The following is a 22,758-nucleotide window of genomic DNA, read 5'->3' as shown; positions in this document are numbered from 1 at the left end:
ATCAAAATCTTCTTTCTGAATCTATGCAACTGTAATGAAAAGTGTTCAGTTATACAATTATCAATTCAAGTTTAGTAATGAAAAGAGAATCCAACATAAAAAAAATAAATAAAGAGTTTATGTTTTGTATCATCATCATAACCAAAAATATGTTTATAGGTTCATTCATAAACACTTTTGCATTATACTTCTGAAAAAACATTAATAAATCTATAGATACAAAAAGATGTATTTGGCTGAGATACAATGAAAATAGAAACCTCCCACTCTGAAAGAGTAATATTTGAAAACAAATTTGTATCTAAACATTAATATGATACTTCAAATATTCTAGTGACATTAAGATTTCTTTTAAAAAAAGGTAAGACCTTGATTTATATTGTTTCTCTTTGAGCCAATATGACTTTATAAGATGCATATATCACTTTTAAGGTACCATTTCCCGTGACAACACTCATACAAAAACATTTAATACCACATCCTTCAAAATTTCCTTAAATGATACCCATTTTTCATGTGCTTCTGGATGATCCATTTTGTTATAAACTACCAAACATGTTTCTGAATCTATGTAACTGAAATGAAAAATTGTCAGTTATATAATTATCAATTCATGTTTAGTAATGAAAAGAGAATCTAACATAAAAAGTAAAGAGTTTATGCTTTGTATCATCATCACAAACAAAAATATATTTATAGGTTCATTCATAAACACGTGTGCAATATACTTCTGAAAAACTGCTAATAAATTTATAAATACAGAAAGATGTCCCTAATTGAGATACAATGAAAATTGAGACATCCCACTATAAAAGAGAGCAATATTTGGAAACAATTTTGTATCTAAACATTAATATAAGATTTTAAATATTCTAGAGATATTAAGATTTATTTTAAATAAAGGGTAAGAACTAAGAACTTTATTTATACTGTCTTCTCTTTGAGCCAGTATAAGTTCATAAGCAGGTATCACTTTGTGGATACCCTTTCCAGTGGCAGCACTAATACAAAAAACATATAATGTCATGTCCTTTAATATTTTCCTTGAATGATGCACATTTCTCATATGTTTCTGGAAGATCAATTTATTTATAATCTACCCAACATGGTTTTTCAGAAAATTTTGGAATAAACAATTATATTTCAAGCTGAACTGAATCATATTCGTATTGGAATAAACCATCAATAACTTGTACCTGGTTTTTTAGTGCCGGTTGTTTTCAGTTATATATGCTTGAAGTGATAATAAAGTGATGATGTTATAGAAATAACTGCAGAAAAGTTTATCTTTGGCTCCTTGGTTTGAGGTATTGCTTCGTATAGGTGATTGAGCTCTTGATGCTATAGTAAAAATTGTCAGATAGGTAGACTCAAACCGGGTCAAAAAATTGGTACATAAATTATCCGAATTAATCCGTTCAGATCAGACCCGAACCGGATCCGATATTTACAATTATAACTTATTTAAATTGTTATTAGTACTTTATTAACCTATTTTTTTATAATAGTTAAACATAATTTCAATACATTTAACCAAATTTTGACTTTTAAATATAATTTTAAATTCTTCATCACACATAAAACAAAATAATTCAGGTGTATTACAATTTAAAAAATTATTTAATAAAACAATTATAAGGTATTATATTAATTAAAGTGTATATATAATAATAAACAATTTTTTTTATGAAAAACAAATATTAAAAAAAAATCTCTCTTTTATCTCATCACTCTCTAATATTTCTCTTATTTGTCATCTCCTTCTCCCATCAACAACTTCAGCTATGGCAATTTTAAACATAGAGATTCACACTATGGAATGAACTAAAAGAAAGAGCGACAGATCTTTCAGTTTAAAAAAATATCTCAAACCGATAGGTTCAGACTTGTATGGATCAGGTATCGGTTCAATTTTGTTTTTTAGGTATCCAAGACAGATTGGTCCGTCCCGAAATTATTAGAACCGAAAATCAAACTAATTATCCGAATCGTTTTCTTCCTCTCTACCCGACCCCCGGGACCATTGTCATGCCTAGTGTTATGGTGCAGTAAATGAGGAATACAAGACCATGTAAAGTGCTTATTTAAACCATTCTATTCATCTAATCATAGTTCAAATTTTAATAGACCAAAATAAAGCAAATAGGTATGAAACGAAAACAATAATAACTAGGCATGCAGAAAATTTTAAAATAATTATATATATATATATATATATTTATATATAAACATGCAATAACAATATTTTCAAATGGCTTTTAATTAAGTTATCAATTGATTCTTATTAATTAATTGAATTTTTTTTTTTATGGAAACAATGTTACAAACTCTTTTCTTTCTAAGAAATTATTTTCCTATTTAAAGTATTGTTATTTCTAATTATAATTTGACTAATTTTATTTTTTCTAATTATAACATATTATAATTATTCTATACAAGTAGGGACAAACGTGACTAACTAATGAAGACACTTCAAAGTGGATTCCACCTAAAATATTTGATTAATTATTATTTTATATTTATAATTATTCTATAATATAAATATAATCAAAACAGTTATATATAAATACTATTGAAACAACTAATAATTAACATCATTCATTTATATATCAATCTTATATTTCAGCATAATTGTGTTTGTTCCCATAATAATTTATGTAGAATCAAATCAAGAAACAATTGTGATTAGATGTAATTATTTTATGAGGAAAGTTTATTTATGTTTAAGAACGACCTTGTTTGGACTTGGGTTATTAAAATCACTCCAACAAAATTAAACATCATTTCATTCTTTTTTTTATTCATTATATCATTCGAAATATTTATCAAAATACTAAAATATCTTATATTTTAAATTATCATTTTATATTTTATTTATATATATCAATACTCTCTAAGTCTTTTTACCAAAAATAATTATTAAATCTTCAAAATCATCTACCCTCGTTATTTTTTTCTCCCTCTAAGTTTTTAAATAACCCAATCCGAACGAGCTGCAAGTTATTTTGTCTGAAAATTTATAGGTATTATATTTAATAAAAATTAATTTTTAATAAAATAATATTTTGATATTTTAATTAATAAAATGATTAAAAAAAATTAACAATAAATTATTTAAATAATTTTTACAACTAGGGCCTTGTTCGTTAATGAATTTTTTAAAAAACTAAGAGAGAGAAAAATTGAATAATGGGTGATGATTTTGAGGAGGTAATAATTATTTTTGTAAAAAAAAGACTTAAAGGGTGTTGATATATATAAATAAAATATAAAATAATAATTTAAAATAAAGGGTATTTTAGTATTTTGATTAATGAAATGAGTGATGTAGTTAGTGAAGGGAAGAATGTCAATTTTACCACTGAACTATAACGGAATATTCACGTATATCACTGAACTAATTTTTGTTCGTTTATACTACTGAAGTTGAGTTTAATGTTCATCTATGTCACTGCTGGACAAAAACATCCAATTCCGTTAGATGATAACACGTGTGATTGAGATGTTATTTTTAAAAAAAATAATATATATTATATTTTTATTTTTTTTATTCATAATTTCTAAATACTAAAATTTTTATATTTTTAAAGACATTAACCAAACAATATAGACATTTTGAGAGACACTAACAATAATTTACTTTTTTTTAAATTAATATATTTTTAACATTTGTTTTTATTAGCGTTATTATTTAGAAATGTTAATAAAAATAAATATTAAAAATATATTAATTAAAATAAAGTGAATTATTGTAAATGCTTCTCAAAATATATAATTTATTTGATTAATACCTTTGAAAATGTAAATTAAGTTTTATTATTTAAAATATTGAATAAAAATAAAAATAATATATATATATTAATTTTTAAAAAATGACATGTAAATCACACGTGTCATTATTTAACGGAAAACTTAACTAATTTGGATGTTTTTGTCCAGCAGTGACATAGATGAACATTAAACTCAACTACAGTGGTATGAACGAACAAAAATTAGTTTAGTGATATACGTGAATATTCTGTTATAGTTCGATGGTAAAATTGACATTATTCCCAATTAGTGAAAAGAGATTAAATTAAAAATTGATTTTGGAAAATTTAAAATAAAAACCTATAACGAACAAGGCCTAGGATTGTCTGTAATAAAATGTGAAAATCTTATTATATATATCTTTTTAATAATTAAATTATTTAATTAAAATATTTATATTCTATGTTTTATAAAATTTAAATTATATATATACAAAATAATATTTTAAATTTAACTAAAATAATTAAAAGAAGAAAAAAAATTCAACAAAATTTAAACTTGTAATCTTAACTTCTTTATTTTTCAAAGAACTCAATATCAATCCAGCTCTAAATAAAAATGATAATAATATAATTCTATTAATTAAACTAGCATGTATTTCGTGTATTTGAACGAGTAATAATATAAAAAATCGTAAAAAAAATATTACGATAAAAATGTGAGCATTTTTAATTTTATTTTTAACAATTTTAAGTTTATGTGCGGGTCAACCCACAATCCGACTCAAGTATCCATTTACTCTCACATTGCAGAACGATATTTAAAACAATTGATACAGTTTGATTCCTCAACTCATTTAGTTTGACCTCTAGAGTCCACTTCTTCCCCATACTACGAGTGAAAGGAAAAATATAAAGACTACCATAAAGTAGTCTAGACGAGACTTACTATATTCATATGACAAAAGAGAATTATGACTGATTAAAAACTATTGATGAACCAACGCGTTCATCAAATTTGGTGTTGAATTAAAATAATAAAGTGTTATTAGCTTAGTTGGTTAAAAAGTTGTACTTGTTTTGTTATGTTGCAAGTTTGAACTATATCTATAACATTTTTAATTTTATTTTTAACCGTTTTAAGTTTATGAGCGGGTCAACTCACAATCCGACCCAAATATTCATTTACTCTCACATATATATATCCAAATTAACCACCGTTCTCGACCCGACAATCCGGACACTTTAAAAATTAAACATCATTGGTTTGGGCTGTCTAACACTCTTAAGTGGAATTTTTAGATTTTTGTTTGAATCTTATCATTTAGGACTATTTAGTGATACAATTATATAATTTCAAACGTTAAATTTTTAATTTTAAATAATTAATAGTCAAAATCCCTAGTTTCATTTAAATTTGATAGTTAAATTAGAGACATTAACTTCTAACTCTATTCAATTGCATCACATCGACCATGTCGCCCTCAGTTTTATTTATTTAACTTCATTTTGTATAAAAAAGAACGACAAATCCAATGAATAAAATATAAGAAAGAAAAAAATTTGGTTAATTATGAATAATTAAATTATTTGACTAAAAGTCCTACTAAAATATAATAGAAAATGATGCCATCAATCAAAATTTAAGAGGAACAAGTTCATTTATGGACGCGACATACCATTTAGGTTGGAGGGAGAAAATAAAAAATGTTTTGAAACTTATTTCAGGTTTCGAAACATTTGTTTCGGAAAAAGAAATAAGCGTTTTTAAGATAAAAAAAAAAAAAAAATTTATGACTAAGACAATTTTTCGTTCAGTTTATCGATCCTAGATTATAATAATACACATTTTATAAGCGCATTATAGCCACCCACGTAAATGGGGTCTGGCCACGAATTTGGTGTCTCCTTGTCCGATCAATCATCTTCTTCTTCTTCCTCCCATCAAATCTCCAGAAATAAATCTCTCTCACTCACTCACACAATCACACACACACACACAAATGGCGTCGTCTCCGCTGGTTCATTCCCCATCCTTTTCTCTCAATCGATCTCCCCCAACTTCTCTCGCCCAACCTTCCTCCACCTTTCTACTTAAGAAGCAAACAAGATTAATTGCGCCAAAACGATTCCCAATTCGCCCATTGACTGTCACCCAATACTCAGTTGCCGAACCTCCTCCTCCTCCGCCGCCGCCAAGTTTTGGTTTTCCCGAATCCAAGACGGAGCTCACATCTTCCCTCAAGCTCAAACTATTGGTACTATTAATTTACAGTCTTCTTTAGGGTTTTACAATTACAGGTTAGTTGATCTGAAATAAGAATAATGTTGGATTGTAGAGTATTGTTTCTGGGTTAAACAGAGGTCTTGCTGCAACTGAAGAAGATCTGAAAAAAGCAGATGTTGCAGCCAAGGAGCTTGAAGATCATGGTGGGCTTGTAGAGCTTGAAGATGAACTCGATAAACTTCAGGGTCAATGGAAGTTGATTTACAGTAGTGCTTTCTCATCTCGCACACTTGGTGGTAGCCGCCCTGGACCTCCAACTGGAAGATTACTTCCAATTACTCTTGGCCAGGTTTTCTTTCTTTCTTCTTCTTCTCCAATGGAAAACTTCAATTCCAAATTTCTAATATGGGTTGTTTTTAAATTCCAGGTATTTCAAAGAATTGATATCTTAAGCAAAGATTTCGACAACATAGTTGAGCTCGAGCTTGGTGCTCCCTGGCCTCTTCCACCTGTAGAATTAACTGCTACCCTTGCACACAAGTTTGAATTAGTTGGTTAGTATTTGTTTTTCATTACCCTTAAATTGTTAATTTACCTGATCTTGTTCTGTTCTGTTTGCTTATAGGATCATCTAAGATTAAGATCATATTTGAGAAGACAACTGTAAAGACAAGTGGTAATTTATCTCAATTACCTCCATTGGAAGTTCCTCAGTTACCAGATGGATTGAGGCCACCATCTAACAGGGGTAGCGGCGATTTTGAAGTAACTTACATCGATTCTGATATTCGAATCACCAGAGGCGATAGAGGGGAATTAAGGGTTTTTGTGATTTCATAAACATGTGAAAAATTAAAGCATTTTCAACAATATACAATTTTGTAACTTTGTTTAATAACAAAAAGTAAATGGCACTCAAATGCCCTCATCTTCCAAACAAGTGCATACTAAGAAGAAAGAAAAAAAATAAATACTTATAGAGTGCCTTTGAAACCTTAGCCGCGTCCATCCCTATCATGATAAACATCATAAGCTGGACTTGGACAAAACTCACCGGAGTCGACTCCATTTCCCTGACTTGCTTTCGGCCTAGGCAGTTTATCTGGCCCCGACGAATCCTTTGTCTTCTTTTTACGACTCTGTTTTGGAGCTCCTGAAGGGTCGACATTCGACTTTGGTTCCCTCGCTGGAGACTCCCCGCCCCCGCCAGCCTTGGGACGCCTCGGCTTTGTAGTAGCAGTAGTAGTACTTGAAGGTTCACGGGCCGGGGAACTAATTGACCCGCTTCCTGAACGATGTCGTCTATGTTGCTTTTTTTGTCGTGTTGGGGAATCCGACATCTCTTGTCCTACTCCTGTTCCAGCATTACCTTCTAGCTGTATATCTTCAAAATTATCATCATCATCCAAATTATGACATGTCATTAAAAACCCATAACAAGTATTGATATATATGATTATATATATACCTCTAGATTGAGTCTCAACTGGTTTAGGGTCATCTGGTTTGAACTCGTTCATCTGTTAATCAAACAAACCAACATATAATTATTACAATCAATTGATTGTGATTATGAGATTTATGATCATTACCCAGCTTGGTTGATTGGTGGAAGGGCCATCAGATCCGATATGAGCAACATGTTTGACATCAGTGGGGAAGCCAATCTGTATCTCGTCTTCCTTCTCTTCTTCTTCAATATTTTTATAATAAATAATAATAAGTTAATCACATGGACAAGATACATAATTAATAATAATAATCTGATGATGAAAACTGAAAAGAGTTTGCTTACCAAAAATTTGAGAGATATATCTGAGGCCTTTCATCAGCCCCTTCATGGTTGTCATTCTTCTTTTTCTTATGTTAAAATGTTTGTCTCTGCATTGTGAATAATTAAACCTTTTGGGGGTCAACAAGATTGCATCTTTTAATCATTTTATCAACAACATCATCCATCCATCTATCTATCTATCCATGGTGTCCTCCCCAAAAGGAGCATCTGGGGAAGGAAAGAAGGACTGGAATTGAAATGAAATGAAATGATAGATTATTATTATTATTATTTAATCTAACTAGAGAGAAAGAAAAACAACAAGGAATTTAGGAAGATTGGAGCTTGTTTCTTTTTCTTTCTTTTGGATCTCCATATTTTGGATGGAAGCTTTTTTCTTTTAATTTTCCCGTAATTTCAGGATGGCCGAATATGAATTTAATGGCTTCTTTTCTAAATAATCTCTCTTTTTTTAATTTATATAAAAATTATATTTCTTTATAATAACAAAACGGTTCTATGGTGTAGTGGTTAGCACTCTGGACTTTGAATCCAGCGACCTGGGTTCGACTCCCGGTAGGACCTCTTTTTCTTTTTTGATTGAGAAGATTAATTTTTTACTAGGGGTTTTTTTTATCTTCCTGTTTTAAAATGTGATCAGATGAGAAACATAGCAGAAAATTAGTGTTTTGGATTGAGGGTAGTCCTTGTAACAATTCTCAATCATACAACAGTTAGAAACAAGGGGGATGATTTGATTTGATTGTATAATGAATGAATCATAGTTTGATAGTTTTAAATTGAAATGTGTGCAGGCTCTTGTTGATGCTCCTGATATGGTAAGATGTCAAATGAATTTCAAGAGGCTTTCATTGATAGATATCAAAATAGATATAAAGAGAGTACCCATGAAGAAGACTTTAATTGAAGCTATGAAAGCTGTAGATGTTAAGAACAAGTGGGGGAATAGTTAGTGGGGGAGGAAATTGATTGTGCAGAAGAGAAGAGGATTATTGAGATTGATAGAAAATTGATTTTTTATTCTTGTTCTATATTATTGATATGATTTGTTAACTAACTGACTTTTGAAAATAATAATATGCAGAGGGCTGGAGTGGTGAGACAGGAACTTGCCAAGCTGAAAAAGTTGTCTGTATAGAAGAAATTCATTACTATTTGGTTCAAATATGTTTAGGGTTTTCTTTGTTTTTGCTTCTTAGGCAATTATTTTAATTCATTATCTTATGTTTTTTTATTATTGTCCCACTGATTTATAATGGGAATCAATCACTTTATATAAATTTTGGTCATTTTATTGTGAAGTATACACCTATTATTTGAACTGTTTTAAAGATTATACAAATAACCCACTATCATCTGAAAGACCCTCTACTATTTAAATAAGTCCATAACTGAAGGCCTAAAGTTTGTACCAATTATTCAATTACAGACAAAACAATATATCAAGGAGCTCCAAAGAAACTCTTATATCTTTCTTCTACCTCATACCACAAGTGAAAATAACCAATACCCAACCTAACTGTAATAATTTTGCGTAATAAGCTAACCCACAAAATTATAATCAAACACATTTTGCGTTTAAACTTTATCTCCACTGTCTCTTTTAACCGGAAGGAATAAGCTAAATAAACTTACCCTAGTTCTATCTTCCTAAATTAAAAAAATATCTAGAAATCAGAGGAATAAACAAAATCCAGCATTAATAAAAACAATGAAGGAATGTCTGAAACACATCAACCAAAAGCAATGAAAAACCTCAAATTTGAACATAATAATAATGTCTTAAACAAAATTCAACTTCTAGGGAGAGTTAAGTAGTAGTTAGTTATGCAGCAACCTGTTTCTTCAGCTTGGCAAGTTCCTGGCGAACAACTCCAGCCCTCTGCATTATTTGAAAATCAATCAAACATCAGTAGTAATAGAAAGAAAAAGAAGGAAAGATTCAATTTTGGATGAATGAATGAACTGACCTTGATTTTGGCTAACATGATCTTGAACCTATCAAAGTCATTCAATGAAGCCCTTCTCTTTTGCACAATCAACTTCCTTCCCCACGAGCTTTTCTCCCACTTGTTCTTAACATCTGCAGCTTCCATTGCCTCAATCAAAGTCTTCTTCCTAGGTACCCTTTTGATATCAATCTTGATATCTGTCAAAGAAAGCCTCTTGAAGTTCATTTGGCTTCTAACCATATCCGGGGCATCAACAAGAGCCTGCATTCATTCAAATTCACGACTCAATTCTTTTTACTCACAGCCTAATAATATCTATCTACATTTTCTGTTAGATTTGACCAATTTGGAAGAAATCAAATCTACTAGTTGAAATATAACTTCGATTCAAGATCTAATAGTACAAGATAGATGATTTTACCCGGTTCTGGTCGATAACATCGACAATGACGACGAGCTTTCCGTATTCTGGGCCATAGTTGACGAGTGCAACCCTTCCGATCTCCACGAAACGCTTGAACGGCTGCAGAAACAAACAAAAAAGGTCAATCTAAAGCTCCATTTCAATGTTCATGGATCAAAAATGGAAGACGATAGCTAGGGTTTAGAAAGTGAACTCGATAGCTAGGGTTTAGAAAGTGAACTCGCCATTTTTGCTTCGGCTGCAGAGAGAGGCGGAGGAGAAACAGGTGCAGGTAAGAACTAGGCGTGTAGTAGGGTTAGTTTTGTAGTCAGGATAAATTACACATAAAGCCCTTTAACTGCTATGATATTTTAATTTCACTACTAAACTTCAAATTACAAGAATATTCTACATTTCTCCCATCTTTGGTCAAGGAATTGCATTTAAATTATGATATTGAAGTATGGGTGTTTAACTAGTCGGTTAATCGGTTTAGTCGGTTAATCGGTTTCAGTCTGATTTTACTTTTTATTTTACAAATTGGTTACAGTTTCTACTAGTTCCCATAGTTAAGCGGGTTTGACTGATAACCAATAATTTAATTTTTTAAATTAAATATTAAATTTATTAAATAATTTCTTTTTAATATAATATATTATATTAATATTTTATAAATATATTTTAAAATATGTCATTTGTAACAATATAATATATTTTAAAAAAACATATTTTTAAATTAATAGTTATATAAGTTTAAAAACAAAATTAAACAATTCTATACCAATTATTATTTCAAATTTAAAAATAACTAAAATATATAAATTATTAAATATTATTTATAATATATCTAATATTTAAAAAAAAAACTAATATAAATATAATTAAACTAACCGGTTAAACAACTAAAAAAATAATTCAATCGAAAATTCGTTTTTTTTTAGTCTATATAAAATTACATTTTACATTTATATATTTTTTTTCTTTATTTAATAATAAAATTTGTTTAAAATGATTATTATGATGGTGTTATTTTTATAGTTAATTATGTTTGGTTAATAATATAATGAAATATTTTAATAGAATATAAAAGACCTTGTAAATTTGATTCCCATTTAGAATATTTTATGATGAAAGGTAGCATTCAAATAAGTGAAAATAAAAAACTCTAATGTAAAAAGTTATAAAGAAAGTTAAAAAGGTAAAAAATTATAGAGAGAAAGTCGTTTGAGAGCATTGTGTCCCGAACATGACTATGTTCGGGTTTTCTCTATCCTTTTACACTTTTACATGATAATTTTTTTATTGTGACTTATTTTTTCCACCCAAGTCGGGGTCGATATTTTAAAATCATTTTCTATTTTTTTTTCAAAGGTGTAAGAGGCTCTCGGTCGGATGCGGACTCTCAATCCTGGGTGTGCGGAGCTCTTGGTCTTGGGTTAGCCTTGGACTAGATTTCCTCAGTCCTAGGTTGTCTTGGGTTAGCATTGTGCTAACTTTCTTCGGCCCTAGATACAAAGTGTCATCAGCGTCGCTCTATCAGTCATTGCTCTTAAACCAAATATGTTTTTCTAAATAGTTTTCAATTAATTATCCTACTAACAAAAAAATAATTATTTCTTCATGTTATTGTCTAAATTTGACTCATTATAATAGTTTAGAAGAAAACCACATTTTCTATAATAGTCTACTACTCAATAGAATTTGGAATGAAATGATAATAGAATGTTTAGTCTTTGTCATTTTTTGATTGTATTTAATAAAACAATAATATAATATTACACAAGTTCAACTTTACATATTACACAAGTTCAGCTATTCTTTCCTTTCCTTCTAATAGAACAGGGGGAGCAAGTCTCATTGTGTCACACTTAACTTGAAATCGCAAACTTTAGCTGCTCTGGTTCTTCTTTTCGCTGCTCTTCTTGCTGCTTCGAAAGGGAGACAACAGGGAAAAGTTGTGGCGCGAAGCTGAATCCATAAAGACATCAATTTATGTAAAGAAAGGAAACAACATTCATTGATATCAGCTTTATTTATAATCAATCATCACTTACACTTTTGAGGTGTTGTAGTAGAGGCAGAATCTGAATATTCATCTAGTGACTGTGAGATGAGATTCTTCAATGTATTACTACTACCAACTGAATGTTAGGGAAGACTAATCAATACTTAACCAATCAATCGTAATCAATCACATTATGATTTTTTTTATTACCTTCTGAAGAAACTGCCCTTCCACCATCTGCTGCTGCATCAGAACCATCGTAATAACTTACACCAGCTAAATTTTTATTCTTCTTTCCAAAATTTAAAAATCGTTTAAGCCCTTTAGGCGATTTCTCCAGTATTTCAGGAATCCTTTCCAATTTCAGGCTATTATGAGGTCCAGAAATATGCTGGATTACTTTAGTTGTTTCTGCTACTCTCCTGTCTACTAACATTTCGGGTCTAGTAGCATAAGAGGGTGTGGGGATAGGTTGATTATGCTTCTCCACAACCGTCTTACCCCCAAAGTTTTTCTGCCTTTCCTCCGAACCCTGTTAATAACCATTATTAACAGCAGCTAGATAAAAAATGCACTTCATTATTATTCCTTACCTCAGATTTTTTCAGATCATCGAACAGACAGGTTTGTTGAACAACTACAGAAGGCTTCTTCTCACACTCGAGAATGACAACTGCCTTCTCAATTACATCCATGTCATCATCATTATCATGCGCTGTTATTTTAAGTACATTCTTTGTTTCAGAAGCTGCAGATGATGACTTGGTTCCATTTACTGTTGTTAGTTTGGTCCTTCCATCCATAGTCCTTTTCGATGATGTTCTAATCTTCAGTTCAGGAAGTGTTGCAGACTTTCTTTTGTCTAGATTTATAATAGCAGATATTTTCTTACTATCAGGTCGTCCACTAGATGATGATACCACCTTCGGTTTTGATACTGATTCAGGACCAACTGTTCTAGGTTCTGACAACCTTCTTATTCTGGCCATTGAAGCCTTTGTATCAGCAACAGTAACAGCAACATTGTCTTTTTTATTTGGATCTGGCAATGAGGAAACTGATTTAACCAGCCTATTATTGTTATTCCCTGTTTTGGAAGCTCTGTTAGATTCATTCTTTGACATAAGTGAAGCATTTCTTATCTTCGATCTCTGTAATGGAGACGATGCTGCTGGCTGCAAATCACTGAATTTTGAACCGGGATGAGAGCTAGGAGAAAACAGTTTCGAAGGCAATTGTTTTTTGCTTTGTGGTGAGGGCAATGAAGAACTGCCTCTTGTTGCAATTCTCTTCTGTCTTTCAATCTTCAAAGCTTCCAACCTTTTCATCTCTTTTGCCTCCTGTAAATAACAAGATATTGAGATTTGGAAACACTTAGAATTTAAGTTCTTTTTTAACTATGATGACTAACGGACAATACCATTTCTTTCTTCATTTTCTGGAGGTCAGCTTTGTAACTTCTCAGCTTGTCAGCACGTGCTTTAGCATCGTCTAGCTGACTCATCTTTGATGGCTTCTTCACCTTCCTTATTGGTCCTCCAACAGATGCATACTTCTTTTTATCTGTAGTTCTGTTTAAGCTCTTAGCTACATTACCACTTTTAATTCTGTTATTCTGTGATTTGTTGGACTCCAGAGCAGGATCATATCCTGCGGTCTCTTTCTTAGCTCGGCCTTCATGTTTCTTCAAGTTCAAGTCATATTGTTCATAACTAGTTTTCTTATTGGATCTGGAAGAATTGTATTCTAACTTCTGATGCTTCGATGGAAGCTCAGATTCAACATCGATGGCAGTCCTGTCAACATTACCAGTCCTGAAAGGAACAATGAAAGATTCGTCCTTTTTCTCTTTATCTGAAACATGCTTGTCTTCATCAGCATCTCTCAATAAAAGATTTTGGAATGCTTGCCAATGCCCGCCATTATCAATCTCATTTCCATAGCTCCTTTCTTCTCGATTATCACATTTATACAATTCCAGCTTTGATGAACGATATTCATTCCCTTTCCTTTTCAAGGACGAAGACAATTCCTCTTCTGAGTCGCTGCAATCTGAAGAGTTTCTGATAACAGCATCTGGTTTCTTTTTACTCGATCTGCTAGTTTTCTTCTGATATATTTCGGAATCTTCTTTTGTAAACTCCTCCAAAGAATTCCTTTTGTTACTGCGTCCAACTCTAGAATCAATATTTGGTGAGAAATTGTTGTCCATTTGATAAGGTGGTTGATAAAGTGAGCCATGGTAATAGGGCACTCCTTGAACAGTTCCTGGAGGTGAATGCATAGGCCAAGGAGGAAAGAAAATGGGCTGTGGGATTTGGCCTTGAATGTATCCTTCTTTCTGATCCACAAGATTCCTTTTCTCTGCGTGAATGAAGAATGAAAAATGAAAATCAATAATTAACATTCGTTTCAGTAAAAGAAACGAGCCTAGAAAGTGTCAAATACCAGCACTGTCATCGTTTTGTTCCTCAACAGTACTAGAAAAAAGCATAGCATTCATGGTGCAGAAATCTGATGAGCGATTACACATTGCTTCATCTGTTTCAATTTCAAGCCACTGCCCACTTTCATGCTTTCTTTTCCAGAGATCCATGAACCTTAAACAAGCGTTCCTGTCACATAAAGTGGGCAGACAAATCTGTAAACAACAAACTAACAGACAATAAAACATGATTCATATAATTTGAAGCTGCATACATTAAACGTGTGGCTCCAAAGCATTCAGCAAATGAAACCAAAGGATTCATGTGATCAATGTCGAACCCTGCAGCCACAGCGCGTGCAAAAGCCATTCCTTGTTCTTTCTGCAGTCCAAGTTTCCGACTCTCCAGCACTTTTAGAAGTTTAACTCTTAAATCCACAACAAATTAACACGGTTAGCCAGATAAACCTCAACTAAGGCAGAACATCAATCGTAGTACATACTTTGAATTTTCTTCAGAACCATTTCCCTCGTGTTCTTCATCGTCAGGCTGCAAACACAAATCTAACTAAGAATGTATATATATAAAACAAAGGAATATAAAATACAATACCTTGTAAAGGACAATACCCTTCTCCTCATTCGCATCATCTCTCATTGTATTGCTGGCTGTTCAATCAAACACACAAGAATTATTCAAAAACAAATCTAAGAAACATAGTATAAACTTTCAGGCCTTCTACTACCTTCATGATTTGTAATAGATTTTGATTGACGGTGTTCTACCTGAAGAAGAACAAGAAGAGAAAACATTAGATTATTATGACCTTTTATTTCCATAATCTTCATCTAAGAAACTTGGCTTACATACATTGTTGATTACAGCATCATTATTTCTCTGAATAACAATTGATTCTTCAATTTGCAACATCTCTGATTCTATAGTATAAACTCGTTCAAGGATATCAGGGGTGCTAACAAATCGCACAAACCTTTCAAGTGAATCCTTTGTAAACCAGGAAACATCATCATCATCATCATGGCCATTTCTTCTTTCAGGCTCAAGTAAAATAGAATAACCACCTTTGGCAATTTGATCTTGAGCAGTTTTCAGGTGAGCCAGAAATGGATTTAACAAACCCGAAGCAATTTTTTCAGTCTTTCCATTTGCAGTAATAAGTAAATCACACCTGAAACAATAAACATCCAAGTACATTATCAATTCCCAGATTTTATTTTCCTAGAAAGAATGACATGTAAAAATGAGCTTCACCTGGTACGAGTGGGAGTAAGGTGGAAGATAGCTGAGTCGAGCAGAGTACTGGACCTCATTTGGATCAAACCCACCAAATATACAAAACAAAGAATACAACTTTTGAGGTAGCAAAGAAGATTCAATCAAATGGACATTGACAATTCGGCTTCTTCTGCATAAAACTGAGCTCTGCTTGCTTATGAGAGAGTGAGAAAAGGGACTTTTAAAGAGAGAAAGAAAGCGTCGGCAAAGCAGTGCCCACTTTAATGGTGGACAAAGAGAGGCAAAGGGAGAAGAGATTGAACAGAGAGACTGAAAGAAATGTCTTTCCTTCTTGGATACCACCCACCACCCGGGGAAGAATATAATCAAGTTTGGAGGGTAATTTGGACAATTCATGCACTGTTAACGAAGACGGTGTTGCGAAATATGTGAAAGAAGACAAACTAAGAACAACTTTTTGCGTAGATTCTGTGTCTGCTAAAATTACTGAAATGTCCACGAGTTTTCTAAACGTTGCACTTGTCTTTTTCATCTACTTATTATGGGATGTGCTAACATGCGCATGTAGTGACTAACCGATTTTTTTTTTTTTTTTTTTCAAATATGTAAAATTTATTTTTATTTTAGATTTTTTTTGGGTTTTGGTAAGATTTTTTTTGATTTATTTTTTCAAAAATAATAATTTTTTTAATTTAATGATTATTATACTTTTTTAAAAAATATATTAAATAAAATGATATTTTTTTGTAGATAAAATGAGTGGTAAAGATAAATGCAGTGAAATAAAATATTGGGTTTTAAAAAAATATATATATCAAATTAAACAAGCTCTAGTAATTGAATAATAGTATAATATAGCAAGTAGAATTGAATTTTGTTTTGTTTGATTTTTTTGTTTTAAGGAATTGATTAGTTGTCCAATAATATTGAATCAATTAAAGATAACAAAAAATAATTAACAATATTTATTTATCTTTTGATTTGTTCCTAGAGATCAGTCGCTTAAAATATTTGGTTTCTACTGGAACTCGATCCGGAACTCGATAAAAAAAATAAAATCGCTACTTATTTATGGATTTAAATGTCTTAAAACTCATTCTACCCAAATAAACTTATCCATATTTCATACAGATTTTTCTTCAAAATAAACCAAATAATCCTATTTAGGAGAAACCCTTACTCGTTGAAAATGATTTTGATATAAGATAATGGGAGTTAAATTTTCAAAAAGAACTGTCTTTCTAAATAAAATAAAAAACATTTTTGAAAAGGTTAATATCATAGATATTTCTTGGTTGAAAAACCTATATAAAAAGCAATATTTAAGGACTTATTTCAGAAACGATAAATAGTTTGAGGGGTTATTTATGAGTTTACTCTAGAAAACAAATTATACCGCAGCGGTCATCTGAAACTATAGATACCTGTCTCCCAATTATATATATCCAGATATTGAAGCTTTGAGAAGAATAAAAAGACCCATAAATTTGATCATCATCATCATTGCTTTTTTTCACAAAAATACAGCCAACTTTGGAATGATTAATTTGGCCATTTTTATTCTCATTTGGTTTGGAATCCAATATTTGTTTGTTGAAAAATGGATGAGGAAAAGATAGCATTAAAATGAGTAGGAAAATGTCTTAACTCCACTAAATTGTGATTAAACAACTATTTGCCTAAACCAACTTTTAATTATTTTGGGACCAACAAGTCCGAGTATATATATATATATATATATATATTATAAAAAAATTCTCTCCATCTATTCCTCTTTTCTTTCTCAAGAAAAGCCTTAAAAATGTTGAAAAATTATCATTTTTATAGTGTTTTAATGATTTATTTTATAATTGAAAGATGCTTGACTTCTATTTCTACAGCTCAAATTTTTTAATTAGTATTTTGTTTGGTATAACATTATATTTAACAAAATCGGATTTTGTTAATGATTTTAATTATATTTTGTTTAATTCTTGTAATCTGAGTAATACTCAAATTTTTAATGGGTCGTCTTCTGCATATACCCTCTAATTGTGTTGATGATCATTTTTCGAATTCGTGTCCATCATATCAGTTAAGTTATCATTTAGCAGAACTTTTTGTAGCGTCACTTACCAACCCGGGCAAAAAAAAAAAAAAAATCATTGTCGCCCATAATTTTTGGTAGGGATTCATTTGAGGACACATAATTAGTTTATTTGACTTACTCACATTTATTCCTCTTCGTTATGAAACTCACTTTGTCTTTAAAGTAATTTTGAAAAAAAATTAATAATTGTTTGATAATTTTATTGTTTTACAAATATGTATTATTTAACTTTTTGTTATTTTTTATTATTTACAAATTAATGTTTTATTTGTAAATATTTATTTAATTTAAAATGAATTAATTCTTTATAAAAGAATATATAAATATTTTTTTTATTAAATAATGCATTGTTTGGAAATCCTTAATTTGAAACTAGATCTGGGATTGAACAAATTTACTCAGATTCGAATAGTCATCTGACTAATATTTTTCTGTTTAAATCTTTTAGATATAGTAAATCTCATATGTTTTCAAACTTTTTTTTTCTTTTAATAAGAGAATAAACTTAAGAGGCTATCTCACGAGCCTAGTGTATATAGATTGGTCAATTGTGGGTTAGACTGACCTATTTTTTATGGACATTTAGGCTTTGTTCTCTTTGGTTTTTTAAAAAATTCATTTCAAATCAATTTTTCAATCAATAATTTCTCAACAATCACATCACTCATTTCATTAACCAAAATACTAAAATACCTTATATTTTAAATTATTATTTTTTATTTTATTCATATATATCAATACCTTTTAAGTCTTTTTACCAAAAATAATCATAACCTTCTCAAAATCATCACCAATCATTATATTTTTCCCTCTCTAAGTTTTTTTAAAACCCTAATCCGAACAAGGCCTAAGATAATTGGCCTAAGATAATTGGTAACTTGCTTGTCACAATTTGTAATCGATTAGGTAAGCTGTATACAAAATATATATTAAATCTAACCAATTAATTGTAGTCACTAATCGACATAAATCATTATTACTCTATTATTATTATTATTATTATTATTATTATTATTAAAACCAAATGTTTCTTTAATTAATATAATAACCTAAAAATGAAAATGATGAATAGATGACTAATTTGTGCACTATAATTAATGTTGTATTTCATTCCTTGAATCATTATCATTATTGCAACTCAATTATGATATTCTTTAACTTTTCCACTCAATCTATTTTTTTTATTAATAAATTTTAATTTTTTTTATCAAAATTTTAAAAAATATATCATAATTTATATTAACATGGTTAAATTAGTTCACATTCATATTGTTACTATTAATCTTTTACACATTATTATTATTGTAACAAATACTAACAAAATCATTTTATTTTTTACTTTTATATTATTTAAAATATATATTATATTATATTATATATATAGTCTCATTCATTCTCAACCATAATTAGTATTTACTTTTAAATTACATTCTAAAAATATTCTTACACTTTATTTACATATAAAACAAAAAATCACAATTTACACCATCTTTTGATAGTCATTCAGGTTTGATATTGATAATATAATTATTAATTAATTAAAGTAAATATATATTTGATTCAAGTTACATCATTTAATAAATTCAAATTATTATGATATAAATAATAGTCGTTTAAACACAACAAAAAACAATAAAAAAACATGAGTGTTCATTTTGTTACCTAACAATAACAAACATAAACAAAAAAATATTCACAAACAAATATGACATATATAAAATCTAACATTAAGAAGTTAAAGAGATCCTCAAAAAGATCAATAAGTTTACTACCGTACCGCCTCCACCGACTTTACAGAAAAGATATCTTATATCGTCATAATAATAGTCTTATAGAATAAATACATTGGTCGACCGCAAACATTGAACGTTCTCCAGTTCTTTTCGAAAAAATAATCGGGATAGACACTGGTAAAAAAATGACCTTTACCGACAAATATTATCGAGGGTTTTATAAAACTCTCATAATTGATCCCGAGAGGAACAAATCTTTCGTTATTGAAAATAGATTCCGAGAGGGGTCTAAAACTTTCGGTTTTACTAATTAGTACCGAAAGTTCTACAAAGAACTTTCGGTTTTGACATTCCCAAAAATTCAAAAAAATTATAAGTGTAGGGAGTTTGGTTAATTGCGAAGGTTATTCCAAAAACTTTCAGTTTTACCTTTCCTGAAATGTTTAAATACGAAGGTTTTCCATTAAACCGTCGGATTTGACTCATCCCAAAAAATTGAAAAAATATTCTAAGTTGGAGAATGATTAATTACGAAGGTTCTGTAAAGAACTTTCGGTTTTATATTTTCCTGAAATTGTTAATTGCGAAGGTTTATCCTATAAACCTTCGGTTTTGACTCATCCAAAAAAGACAAAAAAATTAAATACCGTGATTCTTATTACCGAAGGTTTTTCAATAAACCTTCGGTTTTGAGAATAGTCAAAACCGAAGGTTTATTGAAAAACCTTCGGTAAATACCTTTAAAAATACAAACCCTACCCCCTTCTCTTTTTCATTCGCCTCTCTCTCTCTCTCTCTCTCTCATTTCTCTCTCCCGCGCCGCAGCCGCCGCCGCCTCTTCTTCTTCTCCGTTCCAGGTTAGTTTTTTATTTGTTTTTTGTTTTTAGATTTAGATTTGTTATCATTTAGTTTATAATATCTAGATTTATGCTAGTTTAGATTATTTGTTTGGTATTATGATTTAGATTTGTTATTGTTTAAATTAGATTTAGGTTAGTTTGTTAAATATATATGATTCTGTTAGATTTTGTTAAATGAATCATGAAATATTTTGGTTATTGTGTCTGATATATATATATATATATGAAATACATTTAGGATGGGTGAGTCATAGATGAGTATTCGGCGTACACCGGAGAAACTGTCTCGGTATTACCAGAATTTGCTAGCACAAACAGAAACTGCGGCACGTGAGGAAGATGTGAGAAATATGACGCTGTAAATGGAGCAAATCCGATTGAGGGATGCGGAAAGAGGCCAATTGCTGAGTGAAATTAAAGCGGACTGGGCTGAAATGACACAGAAATTGGAGAATCTCGAACAACAACTTGAATTGTTGAGGAGTCGACAGAATCAATCACCCCTCCTCCCCCATCTAATAATTTGTAGATTATATCGTTTGATTAATTATGTGTTTTCTTTTCCGTACGAATGATGACATTTTGATGTCTTTTATTTTCATAATTTTGAATTATTATTATCTTTGGTTTGATTTTTAATATGTTGTTCATGACTTATTTTATTTTGGTTTGCTTTTCACCTTTTTTTAAAAAAAAAACTGCATGTCCAAAATCGAAGGTTTATTTGAAAACCTTCGGTTTTGACCATTATTTAAAAAAATTAGAAAAAATTCTAAGTGTTGGGTAGTGTCAAAACCGAAGGTTTATTTGAAAACCTTCGGTTTTGATCCTTGTTTAAATAAATCAGAAAAAATTCTAAGTGTTGGGTAGTGTCAAAACCGAAGGTTTATTTGAAAACCTTCGGTTTTGACCATTCCCAAAACATTCCATTTAAGGTCAGGACCGAGAGGTTTATTTAAATCTTTCGCAAATACATATCAAAACCGAAATTTATACCATTAACTTTCGGTTTTACCACTTCCTAATTTGTTAAATTATTTTGTTTTTAACCTACTAATCTAGACTCCTAACTAATATAATCAATTGTGTGTTTTATTTTAAAAACTAACATTGTGTTTAATGTTAAAAATGTTTATGATTGTGTTTGATTATATAGAGAAGTGTATATGAATGTTTATGTTTGATTATCATATGAATGTGTGTAATGTTTGATCATATGAATTGTGCAATATTTTAATGATATCAAATGTGTTAAATTAATGTTGTTCAAGGTCATTAGAAGGTGAGAAACCAATTAATTTAACAATTTGTGAATTGTTAATTCCGAAAGTTATATAATTGAGAAAAATATTTGTGATAGCGTGTTGGGAACAATAATGAATGTGAAAGAGAAGACTAAGGATGGTCCTAAAGCCCGTAAAGACTTACAACTCTTAGGCATAAAATCATGGTTACATCCTATAAATGATGAAGGAGTTGTTCATTATCCAGAAGCGCCTTTCACTTTGACATCCGAAAATAAAAAAACGTCTTTGTAAATTCTTGAAAGATCTCAAGTTGCCTGATGGTTTTTGCTCAAATATCGGCGGTTGTGTAAATTTGGAAGAGAAAAAGATTTCGGGATTAAAGAGTCATGATTGTCACATTTTATTGAAATATCTTATTCCTTATCAACCCGTGGATTACTTCCAGATAATGTGTATGATGCGTTAGTAAATTTGTCTCGTTTCTTTCGGTTGTTGTGCTTCAAAGAGTTGATTCAAGAGGACCTCGAACAATTGTACATGGATATTACATTGACACTTTGCAAATTTGAAATGATTTTCCATCGTCAATCTTCGACATCATGATGCATCTCCCGGTTCACTTGTCATTTGAGGCTTTGCTTGGGGGACCTGTTCAGTATCGATGGATGTATCCGTATGAACATTACATGGGTACAATGAAAAGATATTTGCGAAATAATAACCACCCCGAAGCCTCTATAAGCGAGAGCTATCTTGTTAATGAGAGTATTAGTTTATGTGCCAGGTATATGGAGGAAGAAGAGCAAGAAAATGCACAAGCTGAAATCTCGGGCATTTCAATATTTACATCGTTGGAAGACCTATCTAACGGAAAAATATACAACTTGGATTATATCGATCGAGTGACAGCTCATTCTTACATTTTGAAAAATTGCCCCGAAGAAGAACCTTTTTACATGTAAGATTCTATGTTGCTGTTACTAATTAGAATTAAAGAGTGTGCTATTTAATATTC

The 22,758-nt window shown here is 30.3% G+C and overlaps 4 protein-coding genes and 1 non-coding gene across 5 annotated transcripts; 2 read left to right on the top strand and 3 right to left on the bottom strand.

Annotated features, from left to right (window-relative positions):
* Positions 1-5,652: 5,652 nt before the first annotated feature.
* LOC124920434 (plastid-lipid-associated protein 6, chloroplastic) lies at positions 5,653-6,859 on the top strand. The gene is made up of 4 exons (XM_047460924.1): positions 5,653-6,007; positions 6,089-6,325; positions 6,404-6,530; positions 6,602-6,859. Exons 1-4 carry the CDS (start codon positions 5,753-5,755, stop codon positions 6,814-6,816), a joined length of 834 nt encoding a protein of 277 aa, XP_047316880.1. The 5' UTR covers positions 5,653-5,752; the 3' UTR covers positions 6,817-6,859.
* A 112-nt stretch (positions 6,860-6,971) lies between these two features.
* On the bottom strand, positions 6,972-7,843 carry LOC124918976 (CRIB domain-containing protein RIC5-like). Its single transcript, XM_047459068.1, has 4 exons — positions 7,772-7,843; positions 7,569-7,669; positions 7,445-7,496; positions 6,972-7,360 (listed from the first exon to the last, which is right to left on the bottom strand). The coding sequence occupies exons 1-4, from the start codon at positions 7,824-7,826 to the stop codon at positions 6,972-6,974; spliced, it is 597 nt and encodes a 198-aa protein (XP_047315024.1). The 5' UTR covers positions 7,827-7,843.
* A 420-nt stretch (positions 7,844-8,263) lies between these two features.
* On the top strand, positions 8,264-8,335 carry TRNAQ-UUG. Its single transcript has one exon. It is a non-coding gene; the product is annotated as a tRNA-Gln (tRNA).
* A 1,119-nt stretch (positions 8,336-9,454) lies between these two features.
* On the bottom strand, positions 9,455-10,432 carry LOC124921013 (60S ribosomal protein L14-1). The gene is made up of 4 exons (XM_047461611.1): positions 10,372-10,432; positions 10,145-10,246; positions 9,742-9,984; positions 9,455-9,653 (listed from the first exon to the last, which is right to left on the bottom strand). Exons 1-4 carry the CDS (start codon positions 10,372-10,374, stop codon positions 9,597-9,599), a joined length of 405 nt encoding a protein of 134 aa, XP_047317567.1. The 5' UTR covers positions 10,375-10,432; the 3' UTR covers positions 9,455-9,596.
* Positions 10,433-11,844: 1,412 nt separating this feature from the next.
* On the bottom strand, positions 11,845-16,132 carry LOC124918966 (COP1-interacting protein 7-like). The gene is made up of 12 exons (XM_047459059.1): positions 15,830-16,132; positions 15,428-15,746; positions 15,303-15,342; positions 15,170-15,225; positions 15,060-15,106; positions 14,832-14,984; positions 14,580-14,746; positions 13,552-14,495; positions 12,707-13,471; positions 12,342-12,663; positions 12,181-12,267; positions 11,845-12,094 (listed from the first exon to the last, which is right to left on the bottom strand). The coding sequence occupies exons 1-12, from the start codon at positions 15,886-15,888 to the stop codon at positions 12,015-12,017; spliced, it is 3,039 nt and encodes a 1,012-aa protein (XP_047315015.1). The 5' UTR covers positions 15,889-16,132; the 3' UTR covers positions 11,845-12,014.
* Positions 16,133-22,758: the final 6,626 nt, after the last annotated feature.

The sequence above is a fragment of the Impatiens glandulifera genome, chromosome 1 (assembly GCF_907164915.1).
Source record: "Impatiens glandulifera chromosome 1, dImpGla2.1, whole genome shotgun sequence".
Classification (NCBI taxonomy): domain Eukaryota; kingdom Viridiplantae; phylum Streptophyta; class Magnoliopsida; order Ericales; family Balsaminaceae; genus Impatiens; species Impatiens glandulifera.
The sequence above is the reverse complement of the archived record's forward strand: the minus strand, read 5'-3'. Positions and strand labels throughout refer to the sequence as shown.